The following is a 14,423-nucleotide window of genomic DNA, read 5'->3' as shown; positions in this document are numbered from 1 at the left end:
TAGTCTAATAAGCCAAAAATGGGGCACATTAAAGCAGATAAGGATGTATTATAACAGACCAGGCAAGATACGATGCAGTGTGCGTTCAGAGGCAGAGAATGGAGATTGGGAGTAGGGTTGCTGGAGAAGTGTTTTGGGGAGAATCGGTAAGACTCAGCGCCTGCTCTGTTAGTGTGTGACGGCAGCGTGGAGGGGAGAGTACCTTCTGTTTTGGACACGGCGAAGTGTTTGATGCTGTGAAATATCCATATAATGAATCTCAACAGGCCGTCAAGTATGTGGATACAGAGGCCAGGTGTGGTCAAGACGACAGACAAAAATTGGGGGTGGAGATTGAAGTCAAGAGAAAGGATAAGATAAAGAGGTAGACGATTTTGAATCAGAGAGGAAGGATGTTTAAGGGAGTCAGACCGGACTGTATCTTTGTGAAGTCGGGTAACTAAGTTGCCTGCTTCAGTGAAGGGTGTTTTAATAGTGACAAAATTTTGGAACCATAACTGTGCCTATAGTATTATTTTTCCTGTCAGGTTTCTACCTTTGCTCATTAACTAGTTTGACCCTACCAGATCTTCATTTGTCTGTGACACTGCTTCTCCAGCATCACTGTCAACTTCATGGTATCCTACCTGTCCTGCAAAATTTGCCATATTGCTTTGCATTATCTTTGCATTATGTTCACAGATGTATCCTACATCAGCAAGAGGCCAGAATAAAGATGGTGGTATGTTAGGGATAGTTTCAGGGGCTAAGGACACATTTGTGTATACAAAGTCCAACTTCTGTAGCTTATATTTCAATAGAGGGAAGTAGACAGTAAATATGTTAAGTGGTGATAAATATAATGGAGAAAAATAAAGCAGGGTAAAGGGAAAATAGAAAAACCGTACAGAGACCTGAAAGGAGAGAGAATAGTCGTGTGGCTATCCAGAGAAAGAACATTCCAAGAAGAGGGAGGAGGAAGTGTGGAGACCCTGAAATAAGATTGCCTTTTGGTGAATTCCAGGAATAACAAATGAGCAAGAGAGTCTGGAGTTAAGTGAGCACAGGGCTAGGTGAAGACAGAGTTGGTAAGGATAAAGGACAGATCATGGAGTGTAAATTCTCAACCAGTTAGATTCCAACTTTTCAATTTTATGATGGCAATTTTGTAATTTCAGCTTTACTGAAATGTAAATCATATATGATATATAACTTCCTTAAAAATTTCAAAATATAACTTGAATACCCTAATTAAAGGACATTTGTTTATAATGTGTTTGATATGTAAATAAAACATGTAGCGACAGCACATTTTTAATAGTAAATGCTTGAGGCAGGACAATCCAGGAAGACATCAATGCCCTATAAAAACTACCCTTGGGAGCCATACTTTCTGAGAACAACTTGGTAACGAGCCCTGCAGGCCTCCATTCAGCTCTTACCCTAAGCGGAGAAGCTACCAGAGGGTTTAAGGGTGAAAGAGTAACATAATCTGACTAATATTTTAAAAGACTCACACTGGCCTCTTTATGGAGTGAGGTGTGGGTGGACAAGGGCAGAAGCAGGGACTAGTTCAGAGGGTATTACAATAATCCAGGTGCAAGAAGATAAGTTGGACTGAGGTGATAGTGAAAGAGGACTTTGAAAAGTGGGTGAACTCTGGGTGTCCAGAGAAGATAGAGGGTTTGCTGATGGGTTGGATGTACAATGTGGAAGAAAGGAGCCAAGGATAACTCTTGACAATTTTCACCTGAACAGATGTAAGGGCAGAATTACAGTTCATTTAGAAAAGGCTCGGAGACACCCGGAGAAGGCAATGGCAACCCCCTCCAGTACTCTAGCTTGGAAAATCCCATGGATAGAGGAGCCTGGTCGGCTGCACACCATGGGGTCGCTAAGAGTCAGACATGACTGAGCAACTTCACTTTCATGCATTGGAGAAGGAAATGGCAACCCACTCCAGTGTTCTTGCCTGGAGAATCCCAGGGACGGGGGAGCTGGTGGGCTGCCGTCTATGGGGTCGCACAGTCGGACACAACTGAAGCGACTTAGCAGCAGCAGCAGAAGGAGTCACTGGAGAAGGAAATGACAACCCACTCCAGTGTTCTTGCCTGGAGAATCCCAGGGACAAAGGAGCCTGGTGGGCTGCAGTCCATGGGGTCACAGAGTCGGACACGGCTGAAGTGACTGAGCAGCAGCAGCAGGAGTCGCTGAGGAAGGAGAATCCAGAGGTTCCCTTTTTGGATATATTAAGTTTGAAATATCTATTAGACATCCTGGGAGAAAAGATGTTGTATTGAAGCTCAAATATATAAATCCCTAGAGTTCAGGGAAGAGATCCAGGCTAGAAAATTGTAATTTATAATTGTTCATGTGGTGGGGTTACACAGGATAGACTACCAGTGATTCTCTGGTGGAGATGAGATTTTTATGTTCATTAAGTTGGGGGATGAATTTAAGAGTTGACATAGATGATAATAACACATAGATTATTAGACTTAGAAGTTTTGGACACTGTCATCCCCTTCTGTTTCCTCTGCAGTCCCAAACCAAGTCCATCCAGCTACATATCTAAGAAGGTGTGCTGAATGAAGAAGGCGTGCTTCTCTTGAATTTGGAGCCAGAAGATCAGACCTTTTGAGTTAATAAAAAAAGGACTCTCTTTTGGACTCTCTTACTTTAAGGCTTTGAGTGGTGTTGACTTATTTAGAAATTTTAATTTGTTCAGATGAGATAGTCAGTGCTTTGGAAGGAAAAACTTTTTGTTATGCATTCTAACCCCTATAACTGTTTACATTATATACTTTTATTAGCCTTTAATTATTAGAATGATTAATCATAAAGTATCACTAGTATCATAAGTACTAGTGTAATCTTCATAAAATTGGTGTTAAGATGCCTAGTGTGACCTTAATGTAATTTCTAAAATATAGTAATTACTTGTCACATCTTTAATGTTCATTTGGCGTTCTTATAGGAAGATTTGGAGACTGGAGTTCACCTTGACCCTGCTGTCAAAGAGGTTCAGTATAATCCTACCTATGAGACCATGTTTGCTCCTGAGGTAAGAAAATGTATTAGAATAAGAGTGTATTTTGCTGAAGTATTTAAATTGTTGTTGTTTTAGTTGCTAAGCCAACTCTTTTGTGACCCCATGGGCTATATAACCCACTAGACCCTCTGTCCTTTGGTTTTTCCCAGGCAATAATACTAGAGTGAGTTGCCATTTCTTTGTCCAGGGGATCCCTGACCTAGGGATCGAACCCACATCTCCTGCTTAGCAGGTGGATTCTTTACCACTGAGCCACCTGGGAAGCCCATACGTAAGTAGATAAACAGTTGGTGAATTTTTCAAAGTTTTATCATGAAAGTACACCATTTAAACTGTCAGAAAATATCTCCTGTTATATGTTACTTATATCTCAATTAAAAAAAGAAAGGAAAATACATCCTTCTATTCTCCAAAAGTTAAATAGTACACTTTCGTAAGAATATATCTAATTCTTAGATGCAGACTTAGTTAACATCTTCCTCTCAGTGTTGATAAGGGAGTGTTACAAGTTAACCATGAGGGAAAAAATTTTGGTTGATTAGCATCATTAATGCATAGTGTATTATGAAACATCTAGTGACAAATGCTGCTGTGTTAAACAGTAAAAAGAGATGCCATGCTGACGTGGTCATGGCTCAAAAATAGCCACACTGTTGATTGCTTGCTTTGAGTCAGACATCTTATGAATTCTTTTTCTTGATGATAAATGGTGATGGAAGCACTAAAAAAGCTGAAGAAAAAAAAAAAAAAAACAGAAACAGTGAAAATTGTCAGAAACCCTTTGTAGAAAAGATTAGATTTCTAGATATTTAGCCTTTGAAAAGGAGAAAAGAATGCTTGATTGATAAAATACAGATGTCAGAAAAAGATCATTATCAAAAGTAATAATAATACCAGTTCAGTAGCAGGATCTTTCAGAGCACTTTAAAGATGGAGATGAGGAGCTGTATCTTATTGGATCCTGGTGGAGAAAGAAGTACTTTTTTCATTTTTTGGCATATAGTCATTGTCCTTTTTTTTTTTTTTGGATAAGCTATTTCATGTAATTTTTGCCTGCTTAGGTTTCCATAGTCACTTAAAATTTGGCAGTGGCACCGTATGGTGCAGCCAAGGATGTCAATGCTGGTGCTCAGGCTGTTCTCTTAAGTGTCCAAGAAGCAAAAATCTCATTCTCATGCTCTTGAGAGTGGTACAATTTTATTTTATTCCATTATTTGTTAAATCCTTATCACCTGTTAAATCTTAGACTGTTTTCTAGCTCTTGGCATTATTTTAGCTGGTGCTTTAAAGAGAGGTAGTATATATATGTTTTTATTATATACATGTCTTTTTTTTTTTAAAGTATTTCAGTTTAAGCCACTGAATTCAGAAAATGAGAAAATTTGAAAGTGACATGATGTGTGACATTCTTATGTTAGTGTATTTTCTATAAAGCCTGTTTTTCTTAAATTTTTAGATCCTGTGCATAACCTAACATATTGCTATGTGATTATTTTTCAAAACTTTCAAGAAAAATTCAAAAGGTCAAAAAATTTGGGATGCTATTGACAAGATACTAGGTTTATCATTCTTGTTTTGGGGTTATCAGTCCTTTAATTTTTTGTTCTCCCCCACCCCATGTTAGGGAACCTCACATTAGATGTATAAACTGGTTTATGTTAGGAACATTTCAATGTTTATTGTCTACAATTTAAGAAAAGAGTGATGAGGCTGAAAAGTGAAGAAAAATTACAGTTTTCCAAGGAAATTGTCTGTGACATAAATTACTGACTTTGAACTTTTTGACTAGAGTCTGAGTAACTTGCCAAAGTCTGGAAAGTGTTACCAGAGCTTTCCTAGATGAAATTCAAGTTCTCATGATTTGAAAATCCATCGTTAGAAACAAGATTTAATCCCTCTGTTCATGCTAGTGTTTACCAGAGAGGATACGCCACGTGTTTTTTGTTTTGTTTTTAAGAAAAAAAAGAGACCAGACTATTTTCTATAGTGCCTCTAAAGCACTACTTAAGTTTAAGGAGAGTTTGCATCTGGTTGTAAAGACAGAAGTTTCATGAAGGTATTTGTAACTAGCAATTTTTTTTTAATGGGCAATACAGTCCACATTAACAACACGAGACGTGGGGCTACACAGACCACTTATTACCTCTTTTGTGATCTTAAATTACCTTATTTTTTTTCCATAGGTAAAATAAAGATTATTTCTGTTTACTAAATTATAAAGACAAATGAGATAATATATGTTGTGCTTAGGAAACTCTCTGGCACAGAATAATAAGCATTTAATAAATTATAGCCTTTATTATTATTTATGTTAATATTATTGACATTGATGGCTAGGTAGGCCTTTAGAGGAAAGGTTCTAGGCAAAAGGGAACAGCATGAGCCAAATCACAAAATAGAACAGTAGTGTTTTAGTCATTATTAGTAGGGGAGAACAGGCTAAGACTAGAATAGCACTTTGTACAGAAGGTATTACACAGGCTCTGGGGGCCAAGGCAGCGAGTTTGGTCTTGATTTAATAGATGAGTTTTTAGGAAGATTTATTTTAAAGGTTTGCATGATGGAAAAGAGCAGGGATGGAGACTAATGAAATAAAACAACCACTTATTACTCTATGGCAGGTACCACCCTGAAGGATTTGTATGCCTTATCTTCTTTAGCCCTCTCTACGACCCTGTGTATCCCTATTTTAGAGTGAAGAATTTAATTGTGGGATTATACTGCTTGCAGGTGCCATATTTGGGGATTTGTTCATTCTTAACAATCACTCCATGACTATGAGACCATTTAGAAGGCCACAGTGTAGTTTGCAGTTTTGACTATTATAAACTAATGAATTGCTATTTTATTTTGGATCCACTTAGAGAAAAGTGTTATTTGTTAGCTTCTCTAGACTCATATAAAGCCCATAAGCCTCAGAGAGAATGTCATACTCCTTAAAATAACACTACTTTTAAGAATAGAAGAAATATAAAAGTTTAGAAGGGGGAAATGCCAGTTACTATTTAAGATCTGTTTAAGGCTTCTGTTTAAGCCTTTAAGAAGGGCTGCTGTAAATATTAATGTTAGAATGGACTTCAGAAGTCAGACAGATAAGAACTTTTATTTTACAGATGAGGAAACTGAGGTTCAAGGTCACAGAACCACTAATAAAATGTGCTATTGTAATATTTAAACTGTGCTTATGTTTTACAAGATTGAGGTATTCTGCAAATAAAATTCAATTGCGGTGAGCTTTTCCAAAATTGTAGAAAATAATAATATACTCTTCTCATCTTAAAATTGTTTATAAATGTTTTATACATTGATTATTGCAATAAATATTCATGAAAAACTTAACAACAATCTAAGAGTAATTACTTGTTCAATAACTTAGGGTTTTTTCCTCATCTGTGAACTTATGGTTTTATTTCATATAGTCAATTTTTACTTAATGAAATTTCTTAATTCCTGTGATGTTACGATATATTACTAAGGCATGCGTGCTAAGTCGCTTTAGTCATGTCCAACTCTTTGTGACCCTATGGACCATAACCCTCCAGGCTCCTCTGTCCATGAGATTCTCCAGGCAAGAATACTGGAGTGGGTTGCCATGCCCTCCTCCAGGGCATCTTCCCGACCCAAGGATTGAATGTGTGTCTCTTAGTCTTCTGCATTGGCACGTGGGTTCTTCACCTCTAGCACCACCTGGGAAGCCGCATGCTACTAAGGCATCAACCCTCAAGTACTCTGCCTGCTAAAGATGTGAGAACCACTGCCTTATAATACATGGTCTCTTAGATTTATCAACTAATGCCTTAAATTAAAAATGCTTTTCTCCTGAGTTTATAAATAAAGCACTGCTTCACTCAGATGAAAGCTTGCTTACCTCGGAAACATTTTCTTTTTTGGTGCAATGTCTGAATTAATATTTAAATATGAACATTTTGTATGGGAGATTTACAATTGTATTTGACTACCGTGTACTTCTGTACTGATGCTGGGAAAGATTGAGGCCAGGAGGAGAAGGGAGCAACAGAGGATGAGATGGTTGGATGGCATCACTGACTCAATGGACATGAGTTTCAGCAAACTCTGGGAGATAATGAAGGACCGGGAAGCCTGGTGTGCTATATATATAGTCCATGGGGTCACAAAGAGTCGGACACAACTGAACGACTGAACTGAACAGTATACTTCAGTATTATCTGAGCTGAAAACTATTGAATACTCATACCTAATTAACTTGAATATCTATTTTTAAAAATCATTTGAATGTAAATTTACACTTAAACTTAGTTAACTACCAAAAATTGAAAAGAAGCATTTAGAAATCAGTTTTGTGTCTTTTTAAATAGGCATTGTTTTATTTTTTAATGGCTAACCAAGAATTAAAACTTGCACATTCACACAGACCAGGAACCTCTGGGAGAATAATTGGTAAGAACTGAGCCCTGCTGAATAACATTCTCTGCCTTCCTCTGTTGACATTCAATATCTTTGAGGTCAACTCTGATAGCTGCCAGTAACCAGAAAGTTAAGGAGAGCTAGAAGTAGATGAATCCAGGCAGCTGCCTATATTAGTGGAAGATTTTGTCGTTGTTGTTGTCACAGCTTAGATATTTATAAAGTCCAAGCACATTTAAATTTTCAGACTGTGTTAAGAACAGCACCACAGCTTTCAGTGGCTATGAAGTTGGGCATATCCCAGCCAGGAGTAGGACGTCAGATCTCATTGTTCTTCCAGCCTTTCAACCCTCCCTTGAAGCCCCTCAATAAAATGGTTTGATAAAAAAAAAAGAATAGTACACACACCACAAGATATACTTGACTGGAATATATGGATCTATATTCTTATGGAAATCATAGTTCTTAACACTGAGAATTTTTCTGTAAAAGACAGTTTGACATGTATGACCTGTAGAAGAATTATTCTCTTTTTGTAAAATCTTAATAAAATTAGACTATGGAAATGTACTTTGCTTTTTCAAATCAGAAGTTTACAAGCATAATGATTGGTAATTAATTATATGTGATAGGAGTAATGATATGGGCAATGGAGATTTTTATTGTTTTAGAATTTTTTTATCCCCAGAAATATCACATGCTGCTTTGCAGATGTTAACTGACTGTAGCAATTAGATCATCTGGAAAACTTAAGTTGTTTCATAATCTTTAATTTTATGAATGTTCTTATTTTTGTAATAAATTTAATAACTGAATGAAGTTAACTGTAGCTTCCAGCATTCAGCAATCTTGATTTTTTTTTTCCCCTGCATTTCCACCTATCAGCACAGGAAGAAGTAATATGGGCTGCAAAGTCTTGTCCTGTCCTACATTTTAATTTAGAATAAATAGTAATAAAATCTTTATCTATAAATTAGATATCTTAAGATTGAATCATTTTAAACCTAGAAATGGAAGTTGTCAATAGAAAGGAATATTATAGTAATTTGTTTTCTTCTAAAGCAGAAAAAATTATAAAGCAAATCTAACTTTTAAATTCAGACTTGTGTGCATAGTATAATGTTGATACATAGAGAAGACAGCATTCTGGTTCAGAAAAGGCCAGTAGTTTATATTTATGGCTCTGGAAGTGTATAATGGAAAAGGTGGTTTCTAATGATAGTGACCTAAGATGTTTTAACATCAGAATCTTTCTAACATCATGACAATTCTAACATCATAACAGTTGACCTGTATAGTTCTACTGTTTCCAAAGTAGGAAGTTCATTTTATTCTTTATTTTAAAACTGAAAAGAACTGAACTTTCCTAATACCTTTTTTAATAGCATTAAGCAAATTATTGACTCTGAGCAGGTAAGATATGTCATCTTGACTTTTTTTTCATTTCTAACATGAGAAAGAGAATACCTCTCTAACTTTCCAGAATTTGTGTACACATCAAATTAAGTAACATTTGGAAAGCCATTCTGGAACTCAAAACATTGTAAACAAATAGGTAATAATGGCACTATTTTATGTAACTTTCAGACATTCATAGTGTGACTTTTCAGAGTAGAGAAGTTGTATATACATTTGTAATGTCTTTTCCTAGGGACTTTTTCAAGCAGTTTACTTTTATTGTCTATTTGCTGTCTTCTTCCCCCCGTCAGATTCTGATTAATCTTTCCTTCATTAGTGCTTTCTGTATGCCAGGCAGTATGAAAAGTATGAGGGTTCTAAGTCTGCACCTTTGAGAAACTCATAATCAAGTAGCTGAGAAACATGTGTTTTTTTAATTACATCACCACTCCAAAAATCCCCAAATCATGGTTTAGACAAAACTATAGTGAGTCTCAATTATCTGGAGCAACACTGTCAAATAGAACTTCCTGAAATGGTGAAAATGTAGTAATCAATAATTGTATGTGGCTGTTGGGCTCGTGAATATGGCTAGAATGACTGTAGAAATGAATATTTGAATTAATTTAAACTTAAATAGCTGCATATAGAGTGAGCTGATTCCTGTCCTGTGCTATTGGCTGACAAATAGTGCTAACAAGCCGCTGACTGGTTGCCCTGAATCATGTGAGGTGAGCAGGCCCCCAAATAGGTTAACGGCCCCTTATAATTCAGAGTTGAAAATATACTGTGCAATAAATAATTCTACTCATTCTATTGAGAATGTTTTTTATTGTTTTTTTTTCCTCATAACATTGCAGTTTGGACCAGAAAATCCCTTCAGAACCCAGCAAATGGCTGCCCCTAGAAATATGCTTTCTGGATATGCTGAACCAGCCCATATCAATGATTTTATGTTTGAACAGCAAAGAAGAACTTTTGCCACTTATGGTAAGGTGATAAGAGAGTTCAAGTTAAACCTTATTAGAAATGATGTGTGTGTGTGTGTAATAATCATTTTATCTTCTGACTTTTTAAATTTATTAATCTGGATGCCTTAAGAGGGTAGTGTGTTTTCTTATACATATCTGTAAATATAGCAATGGGAAGGTGCACTAGTATTTTTAGCTGTCATTCTAAACCTGCTCTGATTTCTGAATACTAGAAATATTCTGCGGTCTTAAAAAACAGAATGTTTTCTGTTGTACTTTTTGATAGCACTTCATACTGAATGACTGTTATATGCAGATTGCTGTTGAAGTTGGTTAATAACAGGATAGAGTGAAGAGTATTCTTGCCTGGAGGATCCCATGGACAGAGGAGCCTGGCAGGCTGCAGTCCATGGGATCACAAGAGTTGGATATGACTTAGCGACTAAAGAGAGAAAGAGTCTTAAGAGTTATATTTTTATTTTCTTATGTACTGGTTGACTTCACTGTCTTTCTCAAATCTCTCTGAAAAGTTTTCTGTTGATTACTGAGGGATGTCAAGAAATGGAATGGCTACAACTTAATGTGCATACAAAGCTGGGAATCCCCTCTGAAAGAAGATGGTCTTTATAATAATGTCCTTGTTGTTGGTTCCACAGAACAGAAGTCTCGTCACTTATATCAGATTTGTTCATATTTGGTGGCACGTTTTCTATCTCTTCCTATAATCTACATCTGTAGGTTGAGAGATACATTGATTACCTTCTGCTTTGAAGAACTTTTTGGTAGAGTGGTTAAGCAAAGTAACTGAGAATGTTTTTATGCCCATTGTAGTTGTAATCTTTTTCTGTCCTATCTGCCATTAACTTCCATTATTTTAAGGGAGGGCCCCACAAAAGTTAAGAAAGCAGTATTATGTGAAATATTATGTATGCAGTGATGCTTTTTAATAATAGTTATTTTCACTAAAAAATAACAGAAACAAATTTCAAACATTTAGGAAAGAGGGAAAAAAAGGTTACCTATAATCCTATTATACTAATATGTCTACTTTTAGTGAAATTTATTCCTCCAAGTCTTTTTTATTATACATATTTGTATTATAGAGCTATAATCCTTCTAAACTGAAAATTTTGCAGCTTGCTTTTTTAAAATCAATATTCTGTCATAAAAATTTTTCAGTGTTACTTTATAATCTCAAAGCTTATTATTTTTAAGAACTATATAATACCCACTGATTGGTTTTATCTCAGTTTACGTATTTATTCTAATGTTGGAAAGGGTTTTTTTTTTTCCCCCTAGTTTTTAAAGAGTGATGTAAACTGATTCACTGAATTAGTTTAGAGGTTTAGTACAAATAGTCTTAGTTATTTATCCATAATATATTCTTGGAAACTGGTTGTAAAAAGATTGTCATATATTAAATTATATTTCACCATGCCAGGGTTATAATGGACTTAACAGGTGACAAAATTCATAGCAAAAGATTTTATACCTCTAAAATCTCCAAAAAGAGTTCAATGACATTTCCAATCCCACAAAATAAATGCATTGTACCCATTGCTTATATATAAGGGATTCCATGTAAACCTAAAATATATGTGCAGTACATAAAAACCAACCCTGTTGCATCATGAATTTATTATATCCTAGCCTACAATAAAACAAACTTATAAAGATTTTGCATATTTTTTTAAGACTTTAGAAAGAAGGGCCTTAAGCAGTAGGTTAGATAGCTTAAATCTTTAAAACAAAATAAAACAAGTAAAAAGTCAGTGCAGATACCTACAAAGTTTATACTGATACCTACTTTTCTTAAGCTATCCTATAGCAAGAGTAAGCATTTAGAGCAGTTCAGTTGGCTTTAGACCTAGATTCAGAAATAGCTTCTTTGGGGGGAAAAAAATAGCTGGTATTTTTTTGCCTCTTCCATCAAGAGAGTGGGCCAGGACACAGAATGAACTATTTAGTGAGTTAAAGACATAAAAAGTGAATGTGGGATATACCATTTTAGGCAGCCTGGAATAAAAGGAGTGGCCCTTGCAAACCTAAGAAATGTATGCTCTTATGAAAAACCTTAGAACTGAGAACCATTTATTTGAACTTAAATTAGTAAACAGGTTAACCAACCTCAGGTTTAGCGGTCTTTTTTTTTCTCCCCTCCAGGTACTAAGCAAGTATAACTTGTGTTAATTTTAAAGTTTTATCATTTTTTCATGAAAAATTCTTGTCTAGCTCCAGGTAGTAATTCCTATCTACTTGTTTCCTCTCACTCTTGTATATTTAATGTAAAGCTACAGACCTTTCTGTTACCTTCTCTGATTTGCTTAGTACCAGGGGACAAACCTTCCTGACACCTTGTACTAGGGTTACCTATGAGACATGAAGGAGATGGCCCAGGAATTCAGCATTACCTGTGTTACACTTATCACTCTGTAACTCTGCTGGGATATAGAACGAACATTAATCCTACATTTCTTCCCATTTTTAAATGGTTGTAGCAGTGTTATAATCTAAATGTATTATTTTATTTAGTTTATCACAGCCACCTTTATTCCTTATCTGGGAAGGTAGTCTCTTTTATTGTATCATCCCACTCACTTATGCTACTGTTTTGTTTTTAGCTCCCTTTTTTGGTGTTTCTCTGAGTTCTTAGTCTCTCACTGGTTTGTGTGAATTCTTTTGTCCTTTTCTTCCTTTTCCTCTTGGCTTCCTAGCCTGTTCCTTTGGGTTAATGATTCTGAATAGAAGCATGGCTCACAAAGAAGAATTGGTCCTCAGAGTATGAGTGGACAGTTGAATGTGATAAAGTGATAATTCTTTTGGAGATAAGCACAGAAAGATCCAACACAATGAAGACCTTTAAAATTATCTTGAGCAGCTTTGCCTCTCATAGGCAACTTTACAATTGAAAATTTGGTTTGCTTCTGATAGAATTATTGTTATGTACATCTTGATGATAAAAGAAGCTGTGACATTTTCAGAAAATAAGGAAGAAATAAAGTCACAAGAAGACAGACAAAAGAAGCTGTTTTCAACATCTTGGGAAGGAAACTGTAAAATGAGTAAATGTGCATAGAATTAAAATGAATTGTAAATGGAAAAAAAAATGGAGTCAGTAATTTGTACTTTTTTCCTTTCAGGTTATGCATTGGACCCTTCATTAGATAATCATCAAGTGTCTACTAAATATATTGGTTCTGTAGAAGAAGCTGAAAAAAATCAAGGTAATTTATCTGAAATATTTAATATCAAATATACATAACTATACTTACTGTTTGTAAGTTGACTTTGGAGTAAGTAAAGAACTAGTATTTAATTTAGCTCCTGATTTTTTTAAACTTGAGACAGTAGAGTGATCTAGTTTAGAACAATGTATTTATATAGTTAGTTTAGAGCTTGCTTTTGCTCCTTACTAGGTGTGCAGCCTTGTAGGGAAGAAAAGGTAGTCATAACCTATGGCAGGGAGGGTGAGTTCTTGGCATAGTGCCAACACTGTAGAACTCATTTAAGAAATGAAAATGAATGTATACCTAATTTTAGCAATTTATTTCTCAACACTAATGTAAAGCTCCATTTTAACAGAGCAGAAAAAAATATCATTGTGCATATCTGTGGAAATTGCCTTTAAGGGTTGCTTTGAAGCTGAGTTTGAATATGTGTTTTAAAACATATGTTTGTGCCTGTGTTCATTTTGTACTTATTATAAGACAAAGCATCATACTCTAAATGTTAACTTGCCACAAAGCTCATCAGCCCCTTGGAATCTTATCCGTAAAATGTTGGATAGAAAAAGAATATGCTATTTGTATGAAGGCAGTTAGTAACTCTATAGCCTATATGATCAAGCTGCCTTTGGTTTATGAGCTAGATTGTTGTAAAAATAGGATTTTAACAACCTTTTGTTATAACACAGCCTAAAGGAAACTGATTTGAATTAATATAGGTAAGTTTTTCTCTTTGTTAGACCTCTACAAGTTACATCTTTATGTAGTTAGATTCTTAGTGAACAGTGAAATTTTGACCATGGCTCTGGTAAACCTTTCTTTTTCCAATTTAATGACTACACACAGCATGCCACTTTGTACTGATCAAATGAGAATCCCAACTAGAAACATCCTGTTTTCTTCCTGTTAAGATATATGATATCAGAGGTTCAGTTTAGATTGAGTTCACTTGGAAGAAATACAGATTCTTGTGAAACTTTCTTTATATTGTTGCATTATAATATAGCGAAGCAACTAAAGCAAGGAATAGTTATTAATGAAATTTTATCTAATTTGGCTTTAAATGAGAAATTTGTTTATTCTTGCTTTCAGAGGTAAATTTTTCATTACTTAACATTATTAAATTGCTGTTTCTTTCAGAAAATGGTAAAATCTACTGATAAAGGTCTGTGATTAATTAAAAAGATTGTGTACCATGGCAGGATTACATAGCTGACTCTTTTTTTCACATATATTAGAACTTGGAAAATACTGCAGTTGAAGCAGTAGAAAGCTGCTTTGCCCAGAAGATTGAGTCTCTCTATATATAGCATGAGTCCATATGTCTTGATTCATATAGGTTTTATTTTGTTTTAAATAAATCTGTGAAAATGTGTGTGTGTGTGTGTGTGTGTAAATCTCTTTAGAAAATAC

The 14,423-nt window shown here is 35.2% G+C and overlaps 1 protein-coding gene across 1 annotated transcript in view; it reads left to right on the top strand.

Moving 5' to 3' along the window:
• The window catches only part of CDC40 (cell division cycle 40), a 42,517-nt gene that overhangs the window by 8,786 nt on the left and 19,308 nt on the right, over nt 1-14,423 (top strand). Inside the window, exons 2-4 of the mRNA XM_020899997.2 lie at nt 2,957-3,043; nt 9,676-9,805; nt 12,927-13,010. Coding sequence (XP_020755656.2) covers nt 2,957-3,043; nt 9,676-9,805; nt 12,927-13,010 — 301 coding nt within the window. The remainder of the gene's footprint in view (nt 1-2,956; nt 3,044-9,675; nt 9,806-12,926; nt 13,011-14,423) is intronic.

Source organism: Odocoileus virginianus, chromosome 19, assembly GCF_023699985.2.
Source record: "Odocoileus virginianus isolate 20LAN1187 ecotype Illinois chromosome 19, Ovbor_1.2, whole genome shotgun sequence".
In the NCBI taxonomy this organism is placed as follows: Eukaryota; Metazoa; Chordata; class Mammalia; order Artiodactyla; family Cervidae; genus Odocoileus; species Odocoileus virginianus.
The sequence above is the reverse complement of the archived record's forward strand: the minus strand, read 5'-3'. Positions and strand labels throughout refer to the sequence as shown.